The sequence below is a fragment of the Podarcis vaucheri genome (genome assembly GCF_965113315.1).
Source record: "Podarcis vaucheri genome assembly, chromosome: 18".
Lineage (NCBI taxonomy): Eukaryota > Metazoa > Chordata > Lepidosauria > Squamata > Lacertidae > Podarcis > Podarcis vaucheri.
The window spans coordinates 3735381-3760186 of record NC_138756.1 but is presented as its reverse complement, the minus strand read 5'-3'; the positions used below and the strand labels follow the sequence as shown (position 1 = coordinate 3760186).

At 48.9% G+C, this 24806-nt stretch overlaps 1 protein-coding gene across 2 annotated transcripts in view; it reads left to right on the top strand.

The window, feature by feature from the left end:
* The window catches only part of KCNN1 (potassium calcium-activated channel subfamily N member 1), an 89478-nt gene that overhangs the window by 37819 nt on the left and 26853 nt on the right, over positions 1-24806 (top strand). The window contains exons 1-4 of one of the 2 annotated variants that reach the window (XM_082206468.1): positions 2675-2775; positions 12724-13173; positions 14142-14237; positions 18623-19041. In XM_082206468.1, the coding sequence (XP_082062594.1) occupies positions 12805-13173; positions 14142-14237; positions 18623-19041 (884 nt within the window). In that variant the 5' untranslated portion in view covers positions 2675-2775; positions 12724-12804. Of the gene's footprint in view, positions 1-2674; positions 2776-12723; positions 13174-14141; positions 14238-18622; positions 19042-24806 lie in introns of those variants that run through there. The other variant, XM_082206467.1, reaches the window with a different exon arrangement.

The following is a 24806-nucleotide window of genomic DNA, read 5'->3' as shown; positions in this document are numbered from 1 at the left end:
CACTGCAGATGGTGACAGCAGCCACGAAATTAAAAGACGCCTGCTTCTTGGGAGAAAAGCGATGACAAACCTAGACAGCATCTTAAAAAGCAGAGACATCACCTTGCCAACAAAGGTCCGTATAGTTAAAGCTATGGTTTTCCCAGTAGTGATATGTGGAAGTGAGAGCTGGACCATAAAGAAGGCTGATCGCCAAAGAATGGATACTTTTGAATTATGGTGCTGGAGGAGACTCTTGAGAGTCCCATGGACTGCAAAAAGATCAAACCTCTCCATTCTGAAGGAAATCAGCCCTGAGTGCTCACTGGAAGGACAGATCCTGAAGCTGAGGCTCCAAGACTTTGGCCACCTCATGAGAGGAGAAGACTCCCTGGAAAAGACCCTGATGTTGGGAAAGATGGAGGGCACAAGGAGAAGGGGACGGCAGAGGACGAGATGGTTGGATGGTGTTCTCGAAGCTACCAGCATGAGTTTGACCATGTGGGAGGCAGTGGAAGACAGGAATGCCTGGCGTGCTCTGTTCCAGGGGGTCACGAAGAGTCGGACATGACTAAACGACTAAACAACAACAGCGAAATCCCTCACCAAGAGTTCTTTTTTCGTTCCTACATTCTTTGGAAAGCTGGACTATAACCCACCTGCTTGACACCTGCCAGGGAGTCTGTATACTTGTATACTTGTATACGTATAACCCTTGCAACGTAGAAAGATAGCATGTCAGGGAGGTGATGAATAGGCAAGACCTCTTTCCCCTGGCATGCTAGGTCTGTCTGCATGCGGGTAGAGAATTTGAACACTCCTGTATCTAAATACATATTCCTCAGCCAGAAAAAGCCAACTGGAAACTTTTTTCCCTTGACACGCTACATTTCTAAATGCAGGGAGAGATAGATAGATAGATAGATAGATAGATAGATAGATAGAGTGTGTGTGGTGTGGAGGTGTATGCAGTCACATCCAGGAAAATACAGCAAGTCCCCAGCCACAGGTTCCATGAAGAAAGAACTAGGCTTGTGTGTTTGTGAACCCAGACTCTTTCATTTTCCATACACGGAGCAAGTGTAACCTGCTTTTGAAATATAGTACATTCAGTTCTTCTCCTCCTTCTTTTATGATTATTTCATGAGGCCCAAGAGAACCTTCTTCTTTGTAGTGTGGATTCAGCCTCAGCCGGAACCACCAATTCCCCCTTGGTTGAGTTTGAACACAATATTGCTTTGAGATTGCCTCAAATCGAGCACCTCAAATACTGCGTCCAGTTCTGGGCACCACAATTTAAGAAGGATGTTGACAAGCTGGAAGGTGTGCAGAGGAGGGCGACCAAGATGGTCAAGGTCTGGAAACCAAGCCTGACGAGGAACGGTTGAAGGAGCTGAGTATGTTTAGCCTGGAAAAGAGGAGACTGAGAGGAGATAACCACCTTCAAATATCTCAAGGGCTGCCACATGGAAGATGGAGCAAGCTTAATTTCTCCTGCTCGGGTTGGTAGGACTGGAACTCATTGCAAGAAACATCTAACTAAACATCAGGCAGGACTTTCTGACAGTGAGAGCTTTCCCACAGTGGAACGGACTCTCTCGAAAGATAGCGGACTCTCCTTCCTTGCAGGTTTTTGAGAAGAGATTGGATGGCCTTATCTGTCCTGGATGCTTGAGCTGAGATTCCCGCACTGCAGAGGGTTGGTCTGGATGACCCTCGAGGTCCCACCCAAGTCTACAATTCTAGGATTCCTATTATTGAACCTGGAACCTTTCTGCTACGCCACTGCCTGTACCAGCGAGTCAGGAAACCTCCCTTTAAAAACAGAGCGAAGCCCCAGTCCTGACGACCCTGGGGGATAAGGCGCTCTGCCCCCTTGGGGCCTAAAACCTCCCCATTGGCGGTGCAGAAGGGGACGGGGGCAGACTGAGCGGAAGGGGTGGGGGAGACAGCCGCCGTCCTGCGCCAAGAGTAATTACCCCGGATTACCTAGAAAGAGAGAGAGACGGAAAGAGGAGGGGGAGGGCGAGGAGTCGAAGGGGCGGCGCAGCGGAGGGGAGGCGGGTGGTCTGCGCGGCGAAGGCTGGGGAGGGGCTGGGGGAGGGAGCCCACCAATGGGAGGAGAGGGTCCCTTTCCCGGATTCCGCCGGAGAGCCGGGCGAGGGGAGCCGCCGGTGGCGCGCCAGGCGGGCGAGAGGGGCTTGACTCGGCGCCCGAGAGATGCCTTGGCAGGCGCCGGGAGCTGTCCTTCAGCACCACCCGCCGCCGCCGCCGCAGCAGCGCGCTAGCGGCAGAGGCGGCGGCCGCTCTGCGGTCCGGGCTGCTGCTCCCTCGTTTCAGCACCCGGACAGCTCCCCGGGCGCCCTCCGGCCCGGCGCGGCCCCCGACCCGCGTCTCCTGGCCCCCGGGCGGCCCTCGCCCAGCCAGCTCGTCTTCCTCTCGCTCTACCCCTTGCTCCAGAGGGCCCGGGACCCCGGCCGCCTGCCCTCCGGCTGGCACTCCCCCTGCCCCCACCAGGAGGGCGGCGCTTGGCCCGGATCGGGGCCCGGGCACTGGGCAGCCCCCCGGCTCCTGCCGCCGCCGCCGCCGCCTCCCCCCCGCCAGCCGTGCTCGTCCGCAGCGCCGGGAAACGCAGGGCAGCGCCGGAGCGCGCCCGGGTGCCGCTGGTGCCCGCCGACGGGCGAGGAGCCGGCTCTGCCTGGCCGCTCGCCTCTGCGGGGAAAGTTGGCTCCCGGGGGCAGCCTTGGCCACAGCCGCTCCGGGAAGCAGCCGCCAGGAACCCTCGGCTCGCAGAAGGTAAAATCAGCCCTCCCCCCCCCCCGAACAACAAACCCCTCCTTTGGTGTTGGTGGGATCGAAGAAGGTAGCAGATTTTTTGGGGGGGGTGTCTACGTTCTTAGCCACGCATCCAGGGGTCACGGCTGCAGGCTGTGAGGAGGGATGGGCAGCCCCCCCCCTGTAAGTAAGTCCCCATCGTTATAAGTAGCTGAGCACCCCATAAGACCGTAGCCAAGCTCCAAGACTCATTTGCCCCTAGACATTCTCTCTCCCTCTCTCTTCGAATGCATGTTTATGATGTTCAATTTCCCCCTTGCAGCCTGTGTGTTCTCTGTAACCTGGTGCCCAACTTCAAGACCCAATCCCATTTGCTCCTAAGCAATTAATATGCATGATCTTTCTCTGTCTCACCGTCTCGCTCTGTCTCTCTCTCTCCATGCGTATTTATTCTGTTTAATCGCTCTGCCTCATCTGACGCTCACCTTCGATATATGCACAGGTACAGACCCTGTTTAATTCTCCCTTTGCAGTTGGTGTGCCCTATTCAGCCAGAATCCCAACTTCAAGACCCGACCTCACTGGCCCCATAGCAATTATTTGCAATTGTCCATATATATATATACACATTGTCCATATATTAATGAATCGTTCCTTTGCAGCTGGCGAGTTCGGTTTCATTGCTTCCTCTGATGCGTTTTTTTTTTTCCTTTTTAAATTGCCTTTATCCATTTTCTGTGCACCTACACATATCTGTGGGGTGGGGATGGGGGACGGACTCCCTCCGTCCTCGTGCGGGTTTGTAGCATCCTAGAAAAGTGGATCGATAGCCATGAGAGAAATAAATAACTCAAGGCACCATCCAACCCCCAAACACACAAAAAATTATCCCTCCATCTGTGGGAGGTCAGCCTATTTGTGTTTTTAAAGGGGGGGGGATACTATTTGTGTTTTTTAAAACACACACACAACACAACATACAACACCATCTCGGTGTCTCTGGCACCTGTGTGGAGACTGCTGCAGAATTTGAGGAGGGGGCTGAGAAAAGGAGGATCTCACCTCAGCGATTCCTTTCGCTGCAATCTCACTGATGTCCAAATTCTGCGTGTGCGGAGAGAGAGGGGGGCGGCGGCATATTTGGGGTTTATACCACCATCCACCTCCTTCCCAGTTATTTAGTAACTGCAGAGTCCTTTCCACTCTAGAAACCCTGTCGGCATTTGTAGTAGGGTGTCGTTGCTTTAGTATTATTTTAAAAAGTCTGCCACAGCAAGGCTTCGTTCCTTGGAAAGGAGTGTTGCGGCAGGGGTCCTGTTATTTAAGCAGCTCAGGCCAATGACCCACCGATTTGAGAAACCCGCAATTTGTGGGGTGGGGAAAACGACCCCCAGGCACTCTGTGTGCGCGCACGTGATCCATCCCATTCAGACCCGAACTTTGCCTACCAGGGATCCGTAGATGATTTCATTGATACGGAAGAAGGGGGTGAGGCCGAGGAGAGCATTTCAGAGCAGGTTCATTCTCTCTTCCTGTCCTACCTGGGAGATGGGGAGCGGGAGAGTCTTCTACTAAGCCCCCCAGTATCTATGTGAGGAAAGGAGACAGGCGGCTCTCTGTCTCTGGTAGGAACCAACTCCTAGGGGCCAAGGTCAACGCCCCCTCCAGTAAAATATTTGAGGGGTCACGGTCCTCCAAATGGACGGCCATTTCCATTCAAATGATGTGCGTGTTCCCATGGGCGTAGCCAAGGGGGGGAAGGGGGCAGCTGCCCCCTAAATCAAGCAAATAATTAAAAATACTTAACTGAGGTTCTGCCCCCCCTCCAAATAAGTCCTGCCCCCTAACATAAATCCTGGCTACATGAGCTGTGTATTGTAATCAGTTAGGCAAGGTGGGGCTTACCTGTACACCCCCCCCCAATTTTTTTATGCAAGTTGGTATCCTTGTAGGTTCTTCCAGAAACTACTTCTGGGTTTCATCGTCAAGATCACCGATTTGCCTTTAGAGGGGTCTCTCTCTCTCTCTCTCTCTCTCTCTCTCTCTCTCTCTCTGTGTGTGTGTGTGCATTTGCACTTTGATCCGACAGCCCTGCCCTGTAGAAGGAGTCTTCTCCCGACACCGCCTTCTCCCCCCCGCCCATTTATTTATTCATTTGAAAAGTGTTTTCCCCTTAAAGGAGAGCAAGGACTCGATATAAGCAGTTGATATAACACAGTTCAACTATGGAACTCACTGCCTCAGGGGGCAAGGACAGCCACCAACCTGGATGGTTTTAAAAGACGATTGGAAGAGAAGGCTTTTGATAGCTGCCAGCCACAATGGCTACGCTCTGTCTCCAAAGTCCAGGGGCAGTAATGCTTCGGAACAGCAGTTGCTGGAAGCCACAGGAGGGGAGAAAGAGCAGGTCTTGGGTTCAGGTCCTGCTTTTTGGGTTTCCCATGGGGGGGGCAACTTGTTGGCCACTGTGAGACCAGGATATTGGGCCACATGGGCTATTGGCCTGACCCATCAGGTTTGTCTTATGTCTTTTAATTTCAATTTTGCCTGACATTTAAGACAGCTCTGTCGGCGGAGCATGAGACTATTAATCTCAGGGTTGTGGGTTCAAGCCCCACCTTGGTGGGGGGGGGGGATTCCTGCATTGCAGGGGGTTGAACTAGATGACCCTCAGGGATCCCTTCCAACTCCACGATTCTATGATCTTCTGTTTTAACAGCAACAACATCCATTGATAAATAGGAAGGTTTCAGAAACATCGCTGAATCAGACAGATTTAGCTTGGCACCTACAAACTGAGAATTAAGGAAGGAATTAGTCTAGAAATTATGGAAGGAATTAAGTCTAGGAAGAATGAAAGTTCTGCAGTATTTCTGGGGAGCTCAAGGCCATAGGTTCATAGTAATAATAATAATAATAATACTAATAATAATAATAATAATAATAATAATTTTTTATACCCCGCCCTTCCCGGTTCCGGTTTTCTGGAAAAAAAGGGCTCATGGCGGCTAACAACAAATTTAAAACAATTGATGCAACAAAAAAAGCATAAAATACAGTATAAAACGTGAATAACAATAAATTCAGAATTCAAAAATCAATTTAGGGGGAAAATCCATTCAATAAACATTAGATAATCCCCAGGTCTAGCTGGCTAAATTAGTCCTATTTGGGCCAGCGAGGAGACCAGGGGAGAATTAGCTGTGGGGTCTCAGAGCGGGTAATCTTCATAAAGGGGGGGGGAGGAAGGAAGGGGAATAAAAGATTGGGCTAAGTTTAAATTGAAAGCCAGGCAGAATAGCTCTGTCTTACAGGCCCTGTGGAAGGAATTTAAATCCTGGAGGGCCCTGGTCTCATGGGACAGAGCATTCCACCAGGTCAGAGCCATCACTGAAAAGGCCCTGGCCCTGGTGGAGGATAGTCTGACTTCCTTAGGGCCTGGGACCTCTAAACTATGATTATTCATGGACCTTAAGGTCCTCTGCGGGGCAGACCAGGAGAGGCGGTCCCGTAAATACGAGGGCCCTAAGCCACAAAGGGCTTTAAAGGTCAAAACCAGCACCTTAAACCTGACCCGATACTCCACCGGGAGCCAGTGCAACTGCTAAAGCACTGGGTGAATATGCTCCCATGGCAGAGACCCCGTGAGGAGCCTCGCTGCAGCATTCTGGAGTTTCTGGGACAGTTTCAAGGGCAGCCCCACGTAGAGCGAATTACAGTAGTCAAGCCTGGAGGTGACCGTCACATGGATCACTGTGGCCAGGTTGGGGCGGGAAAGGTAAGGGGCCAACTGTAGAGTTGGGAAGGGACTACAAGGGCCATTTAGCTCAACCCTTTGCACTGCAGGAGTCTTTCGCCCAACATGGGGCTTGCCCCCCACAAGGTAAAAGGACCCCACATCGCTTAATTTGGGGGCCTCATAGAACCAATTAGAGCCACGTTGGTTTGAGTCAAATGTACTGATTTCTTTTTTTTGCTGTATATATTTCAATATCCCAAAAGTTTGGCGTTAGTAGCTTAGATGTTGTAAAGCTCTGGTGATCTGCTGTGGAGAACCCCCTTGAAGAAGATGGTTTCAGTGGTTGCCCAGATTTCATTGCCGGTTGAGAAGGGGCCCTGATGACAGTTTGAGCTTCAGGGGCCCCAAAATATAGGTCTGCCCCACCCCCCAAACATTGAGGACTAGCGTCTTTCTTTGAAGAAAGGCCATAACTCAGCAGCAAAGCATTTGCCTTGCGTACAGAATAAGCCACATTCAATGTCTGCCGGTCAGTGTAGACAGTGCTGAAGTAGATGGAACAGTGGCCTGTCTCACCTTGAAACAACTTCCAAACCAGCCCGTGAAAGATGCCTCAAGGGGGGGTGGCACAGCTGCCCTGGAGCCCTATCCAAATACTGTACCCGGCACATTCATTTATACGCACAGGGATGAGGGCCAATCACCTGGGTTTTCCTTGAAAGCTCATTGGCTTTATAACTCAACAATTCCACCCCACCCCATTTAAAAGAAATTGTTAAAAGTGGTGGGGGGTTTTCTGACAGATCACATACCTTAAATAATAATAATAATAATAAATTGCATTTATATCCTTCCCCAGCCGAAGCCAGGCTCAGGGCAGCTAACAACAATGAAATAACACAACATTCTAAAACCATTTCATTATAAAATTAATTCAAATCAAATTGATGGCAACCATTGGGCTAGAGTTCTGTGAAGATTGCCAGAGGAGGGGGTCAGGCTGCCTGGTGGAACAGCTCTGTCTTGCAGGCCCTGAGGAAAGATGTCAAGTCCCGCAGAGCCCTAGTCTCTTGTGACAGAGCATTCCACCAGATCGGGGCCACAGCCGAAAAAGCCCTGGCTCTGGTTGAGGCCAGCCTAACCTCCCTGTGGCCCGGGATCTCCAAGATGTTTTTGTTTGAAGACCGTAAGTTCCTCTGTGGGACATACCAGGAGAGGCGGTCCTGTAGGTACGAGGGTCCTAGGCCGCATAGGGTTTTAAAGGTTAAAACCAGCACCTTAAACCTGATCCTGTACTCCACTGGGAGCCAGTGCAGCCGGTATAGCACCGGGTGAATGTGATCCCACGGCAAGGACCCCGTGGAGTCTCACCGCGGCATTCTGCACCCGCTGGAGTTTCTGGGTCAGTCTCAAGGGCAGCCCCACGTAGAGCGAGGATATAGGACATAGGAAGAGACGCTGGATCAGGCCAATGGTGCACCTGTTCATACAGTAGCCAACCAGATGCTCAAACAGGAGCCTTTCAAGTGTGGTAGGCAATGTCCCTACCATTATCTTGCTCTGCGAGGATCCTGCTCCATCTGGAACGCCACTAGTGACTCTCCCTGCCTTCTCCCTGTCTCACCAGAGTGGTGCATGCTCTGGTTATCTTCTGCTTGGACTACTGCCATGCTCTCTACGTGGGGCTACCTTTGAAGGTGACTCAGAAACTGCAGCTAATCCAGAATGCGGCAACTAGACAGGTGACTGGGAGCAGCAGCCGAGACCATATAACACCGGCCCTGAAAGACCTACTTTGGCTCCCAGTATGTTTCTGAGCACAATTCAAAGTGTTGGTGCTGACCTTGAAAGCCCTATAAACAGCCTCTGCCCTGCACAGTGGTACCTCGGGTTACATACGCTTCAGGTTACAGACGCTTCAGGTTACAGACTCCGCTAACCCAGAAATAGTACCTCGGGTTAAGAACTTTGCTTTAGGATGAGAACAGAAATTGTGCTCTGGCGGCGCGGCGGCAGCAGGAGGCCCCATTAGCTAAAGTGGTACCTCAGGTTAAGAATAGTTTCAGGTTAAGAACAGACCTCCAGAATGAATTAAGTACTTAACCCGAGGTACCACTGTATATCCGAACAAGCGCCTCCACCCGCATCTTCCAGCACTGAGTTCCAGCTCCGAGGGTCTTCTAGTGGTTCCCTCACTGCGAAGAGTGAGGTTACAAGGAACCAGGCAGAGGGCCTTCTCAGTGGTGGCGCCCGCCCTGTGGAACACCCTCCCACCAGATGTCAAGGAGATAACTATACAACCTTTAGAAGACATACAAAGGCAGCCCTGTACAGGGAAACTTTTAAAGGTTTTATTATGTTTTTATATATGTTGGAAGCCACCATGAGTTCTAGTGTTACACGAGAGAGAGAGAGAGAGAGAGAGAGAGAGAGAACCTCTCTATCTGCTTTCCCCATGTGATGTATGATTTTGTAACCCTCTATCATATACCATCTAAACTCCACCATCCTCTCAATCATTTGGGTTGTCCTTTCCGGAACCCTTTCCGACGCTGCCATCTCCTTTTGGAGGCGAGGCGACCAGAACGCTACACAGCAGCAACACTTTGCAAAGCAGGCAGGGGAGAAACATCTACAGCATCCTGAACCCCTTGGAGGAGAAAGGCATATATATATATAAAAGGAATGAGTAATAATGGTGTTCTTCCATTCTGATCCTTCCACCTCTAGTCGTAACTCTGGAATGAGCTGGCCGTTTCTCGCAAGGCCCCAGTCTCTTCTCCTGAGGCTACTAATTCCCGGTGTCACAGAACTGTAGAGTTGGAAGGGTAAGGATCGAGGCCCCTGCAATGCAGAAATCTCAACTCAAGCTATAATGCCATCCAACCTCTGCTTAAAAACCTCCAAGGAAGGGGAGTCCACAACCTCCCAAGGGAGTCCTGTTCCACGGTTGAACAACTCGTACTGTCAGAATGTTCTTCCCGGTGTTTAGTTGGAATCTGCATTCTTGCAACTTAAAGCCAATGGTTCGAGTCCTGCCCTCCAGAGCAGGAGCAAAACAAGCCGTCTCCACCTCTCAGATCACACACTTATTCCTTCCCTCTCTTCCCTTCCTTTGGGAGCCACTGAGTCACCTTGCCTTGCAATTAGCCTGCCAGTCCCGGGAACATCTCGGAGGGCGTCGGGACGGGAAAATATTGGTGCCAAAGCTTTTGAGCCCCGCAGGGTGTAATTAGCCACACCGGGAACATTGCACCCAGGCTGCTAGGAGTCTCTTGGCAGGGGAACAAAGCCGCCATCTCAGGGGAGAGGAGGGCCGTCACAAAAGCAGGACTCGGCAGGTACAATTGCAGCCTGGCAGAGCGGGTGCGATGTCTGATTGGCACACGGGACCCTCCCAGAGCCGCTAAACGCTCACGACTGGGGGAAGGGGTTGGGTAAAGGCGTCCGCGGATGGGTAAATTGGGTGCCTGTCCAAAGCGAGCACAAGAAGGTAGTACGCTGACTCAGTCCATTGGTCCAGTGCGTTGACTGAACCAGCTACATCGCTCGCTCCGGATAGAGGAAAACACGCATGGAAGGCAGAATATTTTAGAGGACTGTCTTTGCTTCCTCTGTCATAACTCTAGAACTCGAAGGCATCCATTGAGGATGAGCATTGGAAAATTTGGGGCAGATAAAAAGAAGACCTTCTTCACGGAGCACAGAGCTGAGATGTGGAACTCCCTGCCACAGGAACCTGCAGAACTGGCAAAATCAACAACAAAATTAAGAGAATCTAATGATGAGTGTCAGCCAGTCAGCCAGTCAGTTTTATTGCACATAGCCAAAGGCTGCCGCAATGCACACAGAATCATTCAACAATTAAAAGAAAATACACTGGATTAATACAAAAAACTTAAAAGGTTTATATTATCAAGACATTACCTACTCTAAACAGAGCTATAAAAGTACCTTAATATACAAGTTAAGACATTAAACAGTAAAATTTACAAGCTAAAATTATCACATGGCCACTGATATATTAAAAAATAATGTTAATTGATACAGTGTGCAATTATATTCGGAGTTTGGTGATAAAGATAGAATACAGCTTGATGCAGATAGGGTCAAATAAATTCATTTCCTTTACAGTTGGTGGCTACCTTGGCTATATAATGTGCTCTCATTTTCCTAGCGGCAGTTGCAAAGAGTGCTACATGCCAGGTCACATACTTATCTGTGTCTGCAAGGAGATAGAAAATCATGTCAGAGGGGTTCTGGCCAGGGTGAGTGTTTTATGGAAGAAATGGTGCCTGCTTTTTGGACCACTTAAAGAAATTTTGTAGTATGATGAACTCGCAAGCAGGATTTTAGCTACGAGCAGCCGAAGTGATTAGAGTATAATATTGTGGGTCTGGTTTGATAGATAGAAGCAACAGAAGGAGAGAAACGACAACTCTGTGGAAAACAGGAAGGTGACAAAAATAAGAGAAGAGGCAAAACTGTGTTTTGACTGACTGTGTTAAAAATGTTGATAGTTAATAAAATGGAATTGGGGGGGAAAGGAGGCAGTGACAGCCGCCGACTTAGATGGCTTTAAAAGAGCATTGGGCAAATTCATGATGGAGCAATGGCTATGGTCTGCAGTCAGGCACAGGCTCCGATTGCTTGGGGAAAACTCTCCTATACAGGAGAAACTCGAAAAATTAGAATATCGTGGAAAAGTTCCTTGATTTCCATAATTCGACTTAAAAGGTGAAACTAATATATGAGATCGACTCGTGACATGCAAAGTGAGATATGTCAAGCCTTGATTTGTTATCATTGCGATGGTCATGGCGTACAGCTGGTGAAAACCCCAAATTAACAATCTCAGAAAATTAGAACATTCAAGGAAATCAGCAAACCAAGAATTGCAAATCGAGCAAGACTGGACCTCTGAGAAGTAGAAGCACATCTCGCTTTGCATGTATGAGTCAATCTCATATATTAGTTTCACCTTTGAAGTTGAATTACTGAACTCAATGAACTTTACCACGATATTCTAATTTTTCGAGTTTCACCTGTATATGATCAGGTCTCCAGGTATCATAAGGTTAATAGGAACCAGTAACTGGTTGGAGGCAGAAGAATGGCAGGGGGAACCAACTGGGGGAACCCCAGGAAAGAAGGCTCAGAGCCCAGGGAGTGGTGGTGGGACAAGAGTGAGTGGCCAGAGGGAGAAGCCTGGGCGGAGGAGGTGTCAGAAGCTGGAGAGGTAACAGGGCTTAGTGAGCAGGGAGAGTTTGTGGCAGAGAGCAGTGCAGAATCAGAGGCAGAGCCTGAAGCAGGAGAGGAGGCAGGCCAAGAGGCAGAGATGGATCTGGCTGGGGAAGAGTCATGGATTTCTCCTGCTGCAACCAGCTCATAGCTGTCAACCGTCCCTTATTTGGCGGGAAAGTCTCTTATCCCAGTGCCGTGTCCCTCTGCTGTCCCTTATTGATGATGTCCCTTAAATTTCCCGGGTTTCAAAGGAAGCAGCTCCTCTCCCTCCCTCCCTGCCGGCCAGGGAGGAGGGAGGCTCCAACTGTGTTGCTTGGCTGCGTTGCTCACCCAATAAGGAGCCTAAGAACGACTGGGGGGTGGAGCTTGCATGCCTTGTGCCGATCAAATCGGCCGCGTTGCCTGGGGACTCGCCTTTGCTCAGCGCCTTTGCTCAGCGCTTCCCAGTGGAGAGGTGACGGTGGTTTTCCTTGCTGCATCCCCTTTGCCGGGTTGCTGCGCTGTGGGAACCACCGCTTGAGGCTTCGTTTGGCTGCTGGCTGGGCTTTCTGCCTTTGGCTCGGAGGGGCTCAGAAGTTGAACATACCTGTGCTTGGAAAATCCCTTATTTTGGCTGCTGATCCCTTATTTTTGAGGCTGCTGGTCCCTTATTTTCAAATCTGTAAGTTGACAGCTATGAACCAGCTCCCCTCACCCATTGTCTCCCAGAACCAGGAGAGGCATGAAAAGAGCAGAGGAGAGGTTGGCTACATGCAGGCATAGTCCCGGATTGCTTGGGGGAAAGCCCTGGAGAAGAGGAGGCTTAGGCAGCTGTGGGGAGACAGGGACCTTCACTCTCAGCAACTGTTTCATGGGGCTAAGACCTACCAGAGACGGGCTGCTGTGCTCCTTAGGCCTGACACCCCTGTGCAGATTGTGTTTTTGCCAGTAAAGAATTGACTCCAACTTGCACGGTGGGATTCACTGCTGTCACCTCCTCTCTCCAGGTGAATGCTGATTCCCAAATTCTGAGCCATGCTGGGTCCAGGAGCACGGTCAGCGAGCCCAGCCCTTTCGCCGAGATAGCCATGAACAGCTGCAAATACAACGGCGGCGTCATCCGGCCCCTCAGCAGCCTGAGTTCCTCCCGCCACAACCTCCACGACCTAGACGCCGAGACCCAGCCCTTGCAGACCTTCCACGACTCCGGCCTGGAGGTGGTGGTCTCCAAGTCTGAGCGCAGCAAGGGGTCGGACCCCCGCCTGGACGACGACCCCGAGGCCGAGGAGAGGCCACGCAGCCACAAGAAGAACCAGAACATCGGCTACCGGCTGGGCCACCGGAGGGCGCTGTTTGAGAAGAGGAAGAGGTTGAGCGACTACGCCCTGATCTTTGGCATGTTTGGGATCGTGGTCATGGTGACGGAGACGGAGCTGTCGTGGGGGGTCTACACCAAGGTAAGGGGCTCCAGATTCCTATTGTTGTTAATTATTATTGTTACAGCTTACAACCTGCCCTTAACGCTAACATCCCAGCGCAGGCTGCAACAATAAAGCAATTCAAAACGACTTAAAGAAACAAGGTAGATCCTAATGATAGGCATACCAGTTGTCAAAGGATAAAGAGACACATCATGGGTTCTGGGCACCCCACTTTAATGTAGATACGGACAAGCTGGAATTCTAGTCCAACTTTTCATACCAAGTGGTCTGCAGGTGAACTTCCGACACAGAACCCGTGGTCCATGCCACTGAATTAAAATTTCACATCATGAATTAAAGTGTTTGCAGTACAGTGGTACCTCAGGTTACATACGCTTCAGGTTACATACGCTTCAGGTTACAGACTCCGCTAACCCAGAAATAGTGCTTCAGGTTAAGAACTTTGCTTCAGGATGAGAACAGAAATCGTGCTCCAGCGGCGCAGCAGCAGCAGCAGGAGGCCCCATTAGCTAAAGTGGTGCTTCAGGTTAAGAACAGTTTCAGGTTAAGTACGGACCTCTGGAACGAATTAAGTACTTAACCTGAAGTACCACTGTATATTTAATATGAATTAATATACACAATTAAAAGTTTTAATTAAAATTTGATGGGGGGGTTGCTCATCCAGTTTGCAGACGACACCAATCAGGGTGGGGGGGAGCTAATGCCGCAGAAGGCAGAATCAGAATTCAAAGCAGCTCACCTGGCCTAGGTGGGAAGCCCCAAAATTAGCACAACTCTTTTCACATGTGATTCCCAGCAAGTGGTATTATTCCAATGCAGGGGGTGGGACACAGCTGCTGTTGATAGCCTTCTCCCTTGTAGACCCCCCCCCCCCAATCCTCTTCTAAAGACATCCAAGTTGGTGTCTATCCCCACATCCTGTCTCGGTGAGTTCCTCAGTTTAACAACGCACCATGTCTCGTCTCCGTTCGCCCCTCTAGGAGTCTTCATATTCATTCGCCCTCAAATGCCTCATCAGCCTGTCCACGATGATCCTGCTGGGGCTCATCATCATGTACCACGCAAGAGAGATCCAGGTGAGAATCCAACCGCCGAGCAGGTTTTGTACGAAAGCTGAACATATCTTATTATTGTTAACGCAGGGCTGCCCTTGAAGTTGACCCAGAAACTCCAGCGGGTGCAGAATGTCACGACAAGGCTCCTTATGGGGTCCTCACCACGGGATCACATTCACCAAGTGCTATACCAGCTGCACTGGCTCCCGGTGGAGTACAGGGTCAGGTTTAAGTTGCTGGTTTTGACCTTTGAAGCCCTATGCGGCCTCGGACCCACGTATCCACAAATGACGACATTTTGGAGGTCCCAGGTCGCAAAGTGGTTAGATTTGGTCTCAACTAGGGCCAGGGCCTTTTCAGTACTGGCCCCGACTTGGTGGAACGCTCTGTCCCAAGAGACCAGGGCCCTGCGGGACTTGACATCTTTCCCCAGGGCCTGCAAGACAGAGCTGTTCCACCAGGCCTTTGGTTTGGACTCAGTCTGACCCTTATGTTTCCCTCCCCTTATGGTCTTGATTTATCAGCTACTTTTGAAATGAGGCTGCATTTTAAACTGTAATTTATTTTAAAAAATTCTTTTTCTTTCCCCTATTATGCTTTTACTCTGATTTTATTGGTGTTAGCCGCCCTGAGCCTGGCTCTGGCCGGGGAGGGCAGGGTATAAATAAAATTATTATTATTATTATTATTATTATTATTATTATTATTATTATTATTCCAAGTGAATTTTTATTGTTTTCCTTACATATTCCTTACCAACAAATTGTAATAGCACCATACATTCCCTTTGACTCTGCCGAGTCACGACCCCCCTCCCTCCCCACAACTGGTATATTTATCCTCTTTCCATCACACACATCATTCTCAAATTAGTACTATTATACATTGGAGGTATTATGTCAGTCCTGCTAGTGTCTTGACCTCTTTACAATTCTTCTTTAAATATTCAATAAATTTACTCCAGTTATTTTGGTATCTTTGATCTCCCTGGTCTCGGATCCTCCCTGACAGTTTGGCAAGTTCTGCATATTCTATCAACTTCGCCTGCCACTCCTGGATGGTTGGTAAATCTTGTACTTTCCATCTTTGGGCCAGAAGGGTCCTTGCAGCAGCTGTAGTATACATGAACAAATATTATTATTATTATTATTACCTGCCCTCCTCTCTGTAGTCCAAGAGCAATTGAAACACAATGTTAAAAATTGGTTTGAAACGACTTGCAATCCCAGGAATAAGGTGGGTCCTAAAAACATAGAATCACAAACTGCAGAGTTGGAAAGGACCACAAGGGGCTTCTAGTGCAACCCTGTGAAAGGCAGGAATCTTTTGCCCAACATGGGGCTCGAACCCACAACCCTGAGATCAGGAGTCCCATGCTCTGCTGATTGAGCCTCAAATGTCGAAAGCCAGGGTTAAAGAGGTGTGTCTTCAGGATTCTCTGGAAGCTGTGTAATGTAGATACCAGACACACCTGGTGGGGGGGGGAGTCCCACACCTTGGGGCCGCCACAAAGAAGGCCCTCTCCTGGGCTGCCACCCCTCAAGCCTCTGAGGGTGGAGGAATTTCCAAGAGGGCCCTCTCTGCTGATCTGTCAGGAAGGGGCCTGAGACATTTAGGGTTTTGTATGCATGCCTCTCTTGGGAAGCGAAACTGGAGTTAGACATTTCAACGGGTCTACCATGAGTAGGGTTAGCACTGAATATGTATCACCCAGGGTTCTTAAATCGCAGAGTTGGAAGGGACCACAGTGGTTATCTAGTCCAACCCTCTGCAATGCAGGACTCTTTCGCCCAAGGTCATGGAGACAGCAACACAGCAAACATCATGGCTACTTGCCATTGGTAGTCTTCCCCTCTGTGAATTTGTCTAATCCTCTTTTAAAGCAATCCAGGTTCGCAGCCCTCACTGTCTCCTGCAGTTCCACAGTTTAACTATGCCCTGTGTCTTTCTTTCGCCTACCCTGAACTTTCCAGCATTCAGCTCCTCCTTGGATAACGCCGTAGAACTCTAGTAACATGATGGAGGAAAGCTGCCTGCGAAAGTCATTTGCAGCAGCAACAACAATCTTCCTTCATCGCAGGGGGTTGAGCTAGATGACCCTCTGGGGACCCCTCCAGCTCTGTAGTTCTACGAAACAATATACTAAGCAAAGTGACTGTATTTGGAGAAAGGTGGCTGTGGTTTTCAATGATGCTAAAACAGAGAGAGCAAAACGGTATACCCTCCCAAATTTCTCTGATGAAAATAGGGACGTCTTAAGGAAAACTAAGGGATGTGGGTGGCGCTGTGGGTTAAACCACAGAGCCTAGGACTTGCCGATCAGAAGGTCAGCGGTTCGAATCCCTGTGATGGGGTGAGCTCCCGTTGCTCGGTCCCTGCTCCTGCCAACCCAGCAGTTCGAAAGCACGTCAAAGTGCAAGTAGATAAATAGGTACCGCTCCGGCGGGAAGGTAAACGGCGTTTCCGTGCGCTGTTCTGGTTTGCCAGAAGCGGCTCAGACATGCAGGCCACATGACCCGGAAGCTGTACGCCGGCTCCCTCGGCCAATAAAGCGAGATGAGCACCGCAACCCCAGAGTCGGCCATGACTAGACCTAATGGTCAGGGGTCCCTTTACCTTTAAGGAAAAGTGAGACATTCCAGGATCAAATCCGAAACCGGGATGGCTTCTGAAAATCTGGGACTGTCCTTGGAAAATAGGGACGCTGGGAGGGTCTGGAATGGGAGAAACCAAGAAGGACAGATTTTCTTGTCCATAGGTGGAGCAATTTGGTAGGGTTTTGCTTTGGGTGCTGTTGCTGTTTCCTCTGAATGAGGAACAGATGGGCCAGGTCTGACTTCGGGGCTGCTGCAGCCTGGAGCCATTACTCAGTCAAGCAGCCACAGCTGGCGCCAGTGCCATCGCTGAATGGCAAGGCGCCCGCTTGTGACACCTCACAGGCATCTAGCACCCGCCGCTGAACAGCAGGGAGAGTTTTCCCATTAAAATGTTTTTATGGGCTGCGTCAGAGGACGGAGGAACTGACCCTCAGCCCTGCAGAGGTGAGGTGGAAGAGGAGGACATTTTCAAGGGGATGCAGGTGGGCCCTGGAACGAACAGATCCTGGGTCAAGAGCTGAGAGGGTCTTTGACCTTGCTCTGCCCTTCACTGATGGATGGAGAGAACACAACTCTGCACTCGACGAAACTCAACGTTCTGAGGTGCCAGGCAGACCTTGAAAACCACACACACGAAACAACATTATTCCATCTCGGTTTCTGTTTGCGTTCTTAAAATCCCTTGAGTTTCATGCTTCTGCGTGTCCAAAATTTGCACGACCAGACCTGTTAAAGGGTTTTTTTTAAGTGAGCTGATCATCCATTCCTTCCCAGTCCCACTCTGATTTATGGCTCCATCCTTTCCACACCTGCTCAGGTGTACATCCCTCGGAATTCAATGGGTTTCACTCCCAGGTGAGTGGAGGAAGGATTGCGCCCTTAACAAACAAATCAATGAGATTGTGATGAATGTGAGCATCTCAACCACATAGAAAGAAGAGCGTGGTGTCTTGCAGTTATTAATATTTTGGGGGGAGTAGCAGGAAAGGTTTGAGGGGTGCCAGTGCCCCTCAATCTGAACCACAAAATTGTAAGTGTCACTCTTGGCGGAGGGGGATATCTATTTAATATCTATCAATCATCTGTTGTTGTTGTTGGTCTTGCTCTTGCTCTTCTTGTTGTTGTTGTTAATTCAGCCTTTATTGGCATAATTTAGACAATTTAGACGCAGGTGGTGGTGTGGTCTAAACCACTGAGCCCCTTGGCCTTGCCGATCAGAAAGTCAGCAGTTCGAATCCCCGTGACGGGGTGAGCTCCCGTTGCTCTGTCCCAGCTCCTGCCAACCTAGCAGTTCAAAAGCACGCCAGTGCAAGTAGATAAATAGGTACCACTGTGGTGGGAAGGTAAACGGTGTTTCTGTGCACTCTGGTTTCCATCACGGTGTCCCATTGCGCCAGAAGCAGTTTAGTCATGTTGGCTTCATGACCCGGAAAGCTATCTGTGGACCAACGCCAGCTCCCTCGGCCTGAAAGCGAGATGAGCACTGCAACCCCATAATCGCCTTTGACTGGACTTAACCGTCCAGGGGTCCTTTACCCTTTTTCTTTGTTAGACAATAGAATCGTAAGAGGGGGAAGCAATCATCCACAAAACGTTGCAAATCAATACCTATTAAACACATAAAATGTATAAAAGACTCAAGAGCCACCATTAAGTAAGATCTAGAATTGGCTTTGTGCCATGCGCATTCCTTTGGCTGCAAAGGGCCCTTGCCAAGTAAGTGCCCACCTTCCTTGTTTTGGACCATGGCGGGTGCGCGGTTTCTGTACCCACAAACCTGGCCTGAACGCCATCCCTCCCTTTTTGCAGCTGTTCATGGTGGACAACGGAGCGGACGACTGGCGCATCGCCATGACCTACGAGCGCATCTTCTTCATCACCTTGGAGCTCCTGGTCTGTGCCATCCATCCCATCCCGGGCCAGTACTTCTTCACGTGGACGACCCGCCTGGCGTTCACATACGCCACCTCGGAGGCCAACACCGACGTGGACATCATCCTCTCCATCCCTATGTTCCTCCGGCTCTACCTGATTGGGCGGGTCATGCTTCTCCACAGCAAACTCTTCACCGACGCCTCTTCGCGGAGCATCGGGGCCCTCAACAAGATCAACTTCAACACCCGCTTCGTCATGAAGACCCTCATGACCATCTGCCCTGGGACGGTCCTTCTGGTCTTCAGCATCTCCTCCTGGATTATCGCCGCCTGGACGGTCCGCGTGTGCGAGAGGTAAGTCCCGGTTCTTCTACTCCTGCCGAGGAGGGCATAGCAGGGGAAAGGATGGCACTTGCCAAGGGGGTCTTTGGTGCCCCCTGCCGCAGCCGAGGGGAAAACCAGGTTCCTGCACCCGTTGAGCTCGTTGGGTTTGCTTGGTGCTGAGTTCGAGTCTCTCCGCTTTCTCCAGGATGGAGATATCCCATCATCCCCCCCTTCCTTTTGCTTTTTACTGATTTGTTAACCCAAAAATCCAAGTGCAAGCATAACAAAAAAGAAAAAAGGCCGTGTGGAATAACGAAGACTAAAAATTGCAAAGCATTACAGCCTGGAAGTACAAAGATGCAGTGTGGCTGCAAAGGGATAATAAGGCATTAATTCACTGCATTATCACAAGCAAAATATAATAATAATACCACTATTGTTAGTAGTAGGAGTAGACGTAGTGTATGTATGATATTAAATGTCCACAAATTTCACATAAAGTTCCAATGCAAATTTATTTTTCCTTTTGTTTTATCAACATTGCATTCCATTTTCTGTAGGGGGTTTTCATTCTATCTCATTACTGCATCTTTTATATCCTAACCATAATACAATTATGTCTAATTATTTCTGTTGCTCATAGTTCAAATCTTGCTTGCGAATTCATTGAATTATAATATTTCTTTGAATAGCCTGGAAAATGCTTCTATAATTCCATAAGGCAATTGTCATTAAGTTCTCTTATTTTAGCTGTTGGCTTTTCTGATTCAGCACAGTCACTTTTCTTATCCATTTTTCTTCGGTGGGAACTTCTTCATCTTTCCATTTCTGTGCATAAAGAATCCTAGCTGCTGTAGTTACATACCTAAACAACTCAACCATCTTTTTGGGGGTGAAATTCTGTCCCTATAATTTCCAGGAAAAAAGCTTCAGGGTTGTTGTTTTGGTAAAATCTAACATTTTTTATTATCTCATCATATATCAATTTATCAGCAGCCTTCTCCCTAAGGTCCCAGGGCAGGTTATAACAATTAATACACAACAGGAATATTAAAATGCAATATTAAAAACAGTTTAAAGCAATACAACTACAGGAAAGCCCCCCCCAAACCCCCCACAAAGTTCGTCCCATAGATTAAAATTTGTGATGCTGCTCAAAAATAGCAGGCAACGCTGTCGGATGGAAGCCGAGGTGAATTTGGCACATTTCAATATATTCAGCCTATTTTCAAATGCGTACAGTAACAGCGGGTCAGAGGAGGAATTTTGGTGCTGTTAGGCTTTAATGCAAGCCTATATCTAATTCATCCTTTCGGAAACAGTGAGCAAACATGAGCACAGAACCAGCCTTCAAAATTTGCACTTATCACAGTTTTGCCGCGAAGCTCTCCAGCCAAGTAATGCATGCAAAAGGGGAAAAAGAAATAGTTAGTGAAAATAATACTGTATTTTTTGCACCATAACACACTTTTTTCCTCCTAAAAAGTAAGGGGAAATGTCTGTGCGTGTTATGGAGGGTATGCCTACGGGTGGCATGCCCACGGATTTTCCTCCTCTAAAAACTACTTGCATGTTATGGTCGGGTGCGTGTTATAGAGCGAAAAATACGGTAAATAAGATGCATTAATATTGCAGGAAAGTCTTCTCAAAGCGTTTCTGGATCAGGCAAAAATTGCATTTAAGAAAATGTGTATAAGGAGAAATTTGCACTAGAGTACTGGCAAATTCTACAAGGGACGTGGGTGGCGCTATGGGTAAAACCTCAGTGCCTAGGACTTGCCGATCGTATGGTTGGCGGTTCGAATCCCCGCGGCAGGGTGAGCTCCCGTCGTTCGGTCTCAGCTCCTGCCCACCTAGCAGTTCGAAAGCACCCCTAAGTGCAAGTAAATAAATAGGTACCGCTTTATAGCAGGTAGGTAAATGGCATTTCCGTGTGCTGCGCTGGTCCTGGCTCGCCAGAGCAGCTTCGTCACGCTGGCCACGTGACCCGGAAGTGTCTCCGGACAGCCCTGGCCCCCGGCCTCTTAAGTGAGATGGGCGCACAACCCTAGAGTCGGACACGACTGGCCCGTACGGGCAGGTGTACCTTTACCTTTACCTTTACTGGCAAATTCTAGTACAAATTTCTCCTTATACTAGAGAACTGGCAAATTAGGGACGCGGGTAGCGCTGTGGGTTAAACCACAGAGCCTAGGACTTGCCGATCAGAAGGTTGGTGGTTCGAATCCCCGTGACAGGGACATGGTGATCTCCTGTTGCTCGGTCCCTGCTCCTGCCAACCTAACAGTTTGAAAGCACATCAAAGTGCAAGTAGATAAATAGGTACCACTCCGGCAGGAAGGTAAATAGTGTTTCCGTGCGCTGCTCTGGTTCGCCAGAAGTGGCTTAGTCATGCTGGCCACATGACCTGGAAGCTGTACGCTGGCTCCCTCGGCCAGTAAAGCGAGATGAGTGCCACAACCCCAGATTCGGTCATGGCTGGACCTAATGGTCAGGGTTCCCTTTACTGGCAAATTGGTATGAGGGCATTAAAAACAAGATAAAAGCTAAACTATTATTACTAATAGTATTTATTTATTTCCTGCCCTTCACCAGCAAGTTCCAGGGCAGGTTCTAGCCATTTAAAATTCAGAAATATTATTATTATTAATTATTATTATTATTATGCCACCCATCTGCCTGGGTTTCTCCAGCCACTCTTGGCAGCTCCAACAAAATATTGGAAACACAACATTAAACTCTTCCCTGTGCAGGGCTGTCTTCAGGTGTCTTCCAAAAGTCATATATTGTTTATCTGTTTGATATCTGATTAAAAACAGTTAAATCTGATTATGGTCACAGGAATGAGGTCCTGAAAGCACAAATCTCAGGCGTCAAATGCCTGGAGAACTGCGCTTAAGACTTGGGAGAAATCGAGGGAAGCAGAAACAAATTCACCCCTCCCTCTTTGTGCCAGATCTGGGCTTTCCCCTCAGCTGTGTCGGGCCTAGGAGGGTGCCCCACTCTTTCCGGCAGGCTCCCCCCCCTCCGCGTTCGTCTCTGTGCCATTCGTGTGTGTCGTTTGCTTTCTGGACCTTTTGCCCTGTTTTTCCTCCGGCCTGGAAACTGCTCAATAACGTGCTGTTGTTGTTGTTGTTGTTTTTCCCTCCTCTCCAAACCGCTGTGCTTCTCGTAGGGACAAACTGTGAGTTCCGATTGGCTAGCGGCCGGGTTGACGCAACCCTTTGCACGGAGGCCAAGACTTGCTCAGAATTTAAGATTAGCTGCAGCTTGCGGGATTGGCAGTTTGGGGTGTGGTCTGTGGGGGGGTATCTGGGGTAGAGGAAACCCATGGTGCTGGTGGTGGTTGCGAACTTTGAACAGAATCCCAAAGCTAATCTAGCTTTCGGAAGGAAGCTTTGTCCATATACCCATTCATCCATATGTCTGTCTATCCCTCCTTCCTTCCTATTTTCACTTCACCACCTCAACCTTCCCATCCAAAGAATTTACTCCTCCCAAAAGCTTAATATCTTCCAAAATTCTCCCCATTCAACCCCTCCCATCTTAAGATGTTTGCATTCCTAGATGAATAGAATAGAATCATAGAATAGTGTCATAGACTTCGAAGAGACGACAAGGGCCATCGAGTCCAACCCCCTGCCAAGCAGGAAACACCATCAGAGCACTCCTGACATATGGTTGTCAAGCCTCTGCTTAAAGACCTCCAAAGTAGGAGACTCCACCACACTCCTTGGCAGCAAATTCCACTGTCAAACAGCTCTTACTGTCAGGAAGTTCTTCCTAATGTTTAGGTGGAATCTTCTTTCTTGTAGTTTGGATCCATTGCTCCGTGTCCGCTTCTCTGGAGCAGCAGAAAACAACCTTTCTCCCTCCTCTATGTGACATCCTTTTATATATTTGAACATGGCTATCATATCACCCCTTAACCTCCTCTTCTCCAGGCTAAACATGCCCAGCTCCCTTAGCCGTTCCTCATAAGGCATCGTTTCCAGGCCTTTGACCATTTTGGTTGCCCTCCTCTGGACACGTTCAGGTTTGTCAGTGTCCTTCTTGAACTGTGGTGCCCAGAACTGGACACAGTACTCCAAGTGAGGTCTGACCAGAGCAGAATACAGTGGCACTATTACTTCCCTTGATCTAGATGCTATACTCCTATTGATGCAGCCCAGAATTGCATTGGCTTTTTTAGCTGCCGCGTCACATTGTTGGCTCATGTCAAGTTTGTGGTCAACCAAGACTCCTAGATTCTTTTCACATGTACTGCTCTCAAGCCAGGTGTCACCCATCTTGTATTTGTGCCTCTCATTTGTTTTGCCCAAGTGCAATACTTTACATTTCTCCCTGTTAAAATTCATCTTGTTTGTTTTTGCCCAGTTCTCTAATCTGTCAAGATCATTTTGAAGTGTGATCCTGTCCTCTGGAGATGATTGGTCCTTCTTTCTCAAGAGGAAACAACGCGTGCATGCAAGATCTTGCCCTTGTTGTCCTTCGCGTCTAAATTTTGCATGGCACACACATGCAATTTACTTAAAGTGTTTCGTCCCCATCTTCCTCATTTGTGATGTGTGCAATCTGTCCCAGATCCTCTCCCTTCAAAATTGCATCATGGTGAAACCTTTCATAACACTAGATAATGATAGATGTCCATCAGCTTAGGAAACCTTACTGCAAAGGCAGTGAACCTTACGCCTGGGGATAAATGCCTCTCTGTCTGACCCTCAGGACAATCTCTAGGCCACATCCTCCTCTCCTCAGACCACTCCAATCACTCACCACTGCTTTGCTCCCTCCCTTGGGTGTTCTTGCCTGGCTGGCTGTAGGGATGGGTATAGAAACCAAGAACTGATATATTTCTTAGGTATTATCCATCTGGAAGAACCAGATGCACAAATACAGGATGGGGGATTCCTGGCTGTACCTGTGAAAAGGAACTGGGGTCTTAGCGGGCCACAAGCAGAATATGAGTGAACAGTGTGATACAGCAGCAAAAAAAGTGAATGCTATTCTAGGTGGTATAACGAGAAGTCAAGCGTCCAGATCAAGGGAAGAAACAGTACTGCTCTATTCTGCCTTGGTCAGACCACGCCTGTGTGGGAATGTTCAGGGATGCAGGAGAGGGTATATTGTTTGATTATAGCCTTTCCAAATTGTGTTAAAAAGTTCACAATTTAGCAGAGTAACATTCCCCTTTTTTAAACTCACAGCGGATGCATTTGGTCAGGCTTGCTAAAGCCTCTATAATAACTGTTCTGGTATTTTTCCCTTATTCCCTCATAAAAGATAAGGCATGGCACAGTCGTCTATAAAAGTATAAAAATAATTTACTCACATTCTGTTCACAATCGGATCCCAGAAGGCAGACTTAGCTTAGAAAAGTAACATACACCTGGAAACTATCTCCTAAGGAGACAGTCCCTTTGTCCTCTCTTGGCCAAGAGAGCATCTTTGGCTAAGCAGATGTTGCTTCTTCGATGCATGTAGTCAAAGAGAGAGAGATGGCTGCCCTGCCCTGTGCTTTTGTCGTTACCTGCACAGGTGAGGCCACACCCACCTCTAGTGCCATGCAGAGGAAGTCTGTCCCAGCCCAGAAGGAAACAGGAAGTTTACCTGCTGGCTGGACAAACATTCCTCCCCAGGTGTAAACATGTTCACTCTAGGAATATTGTACTTGACTGCTCTTGTGTTTCACATCCCACAACCTAGAATCCTGTGTGCAATTCTGGGTGCCACAATTTAAGAAGGATGTTGGTGTGCAGAGGAGGGCAACCAAGATGATCAAGGGTCTGGAGACC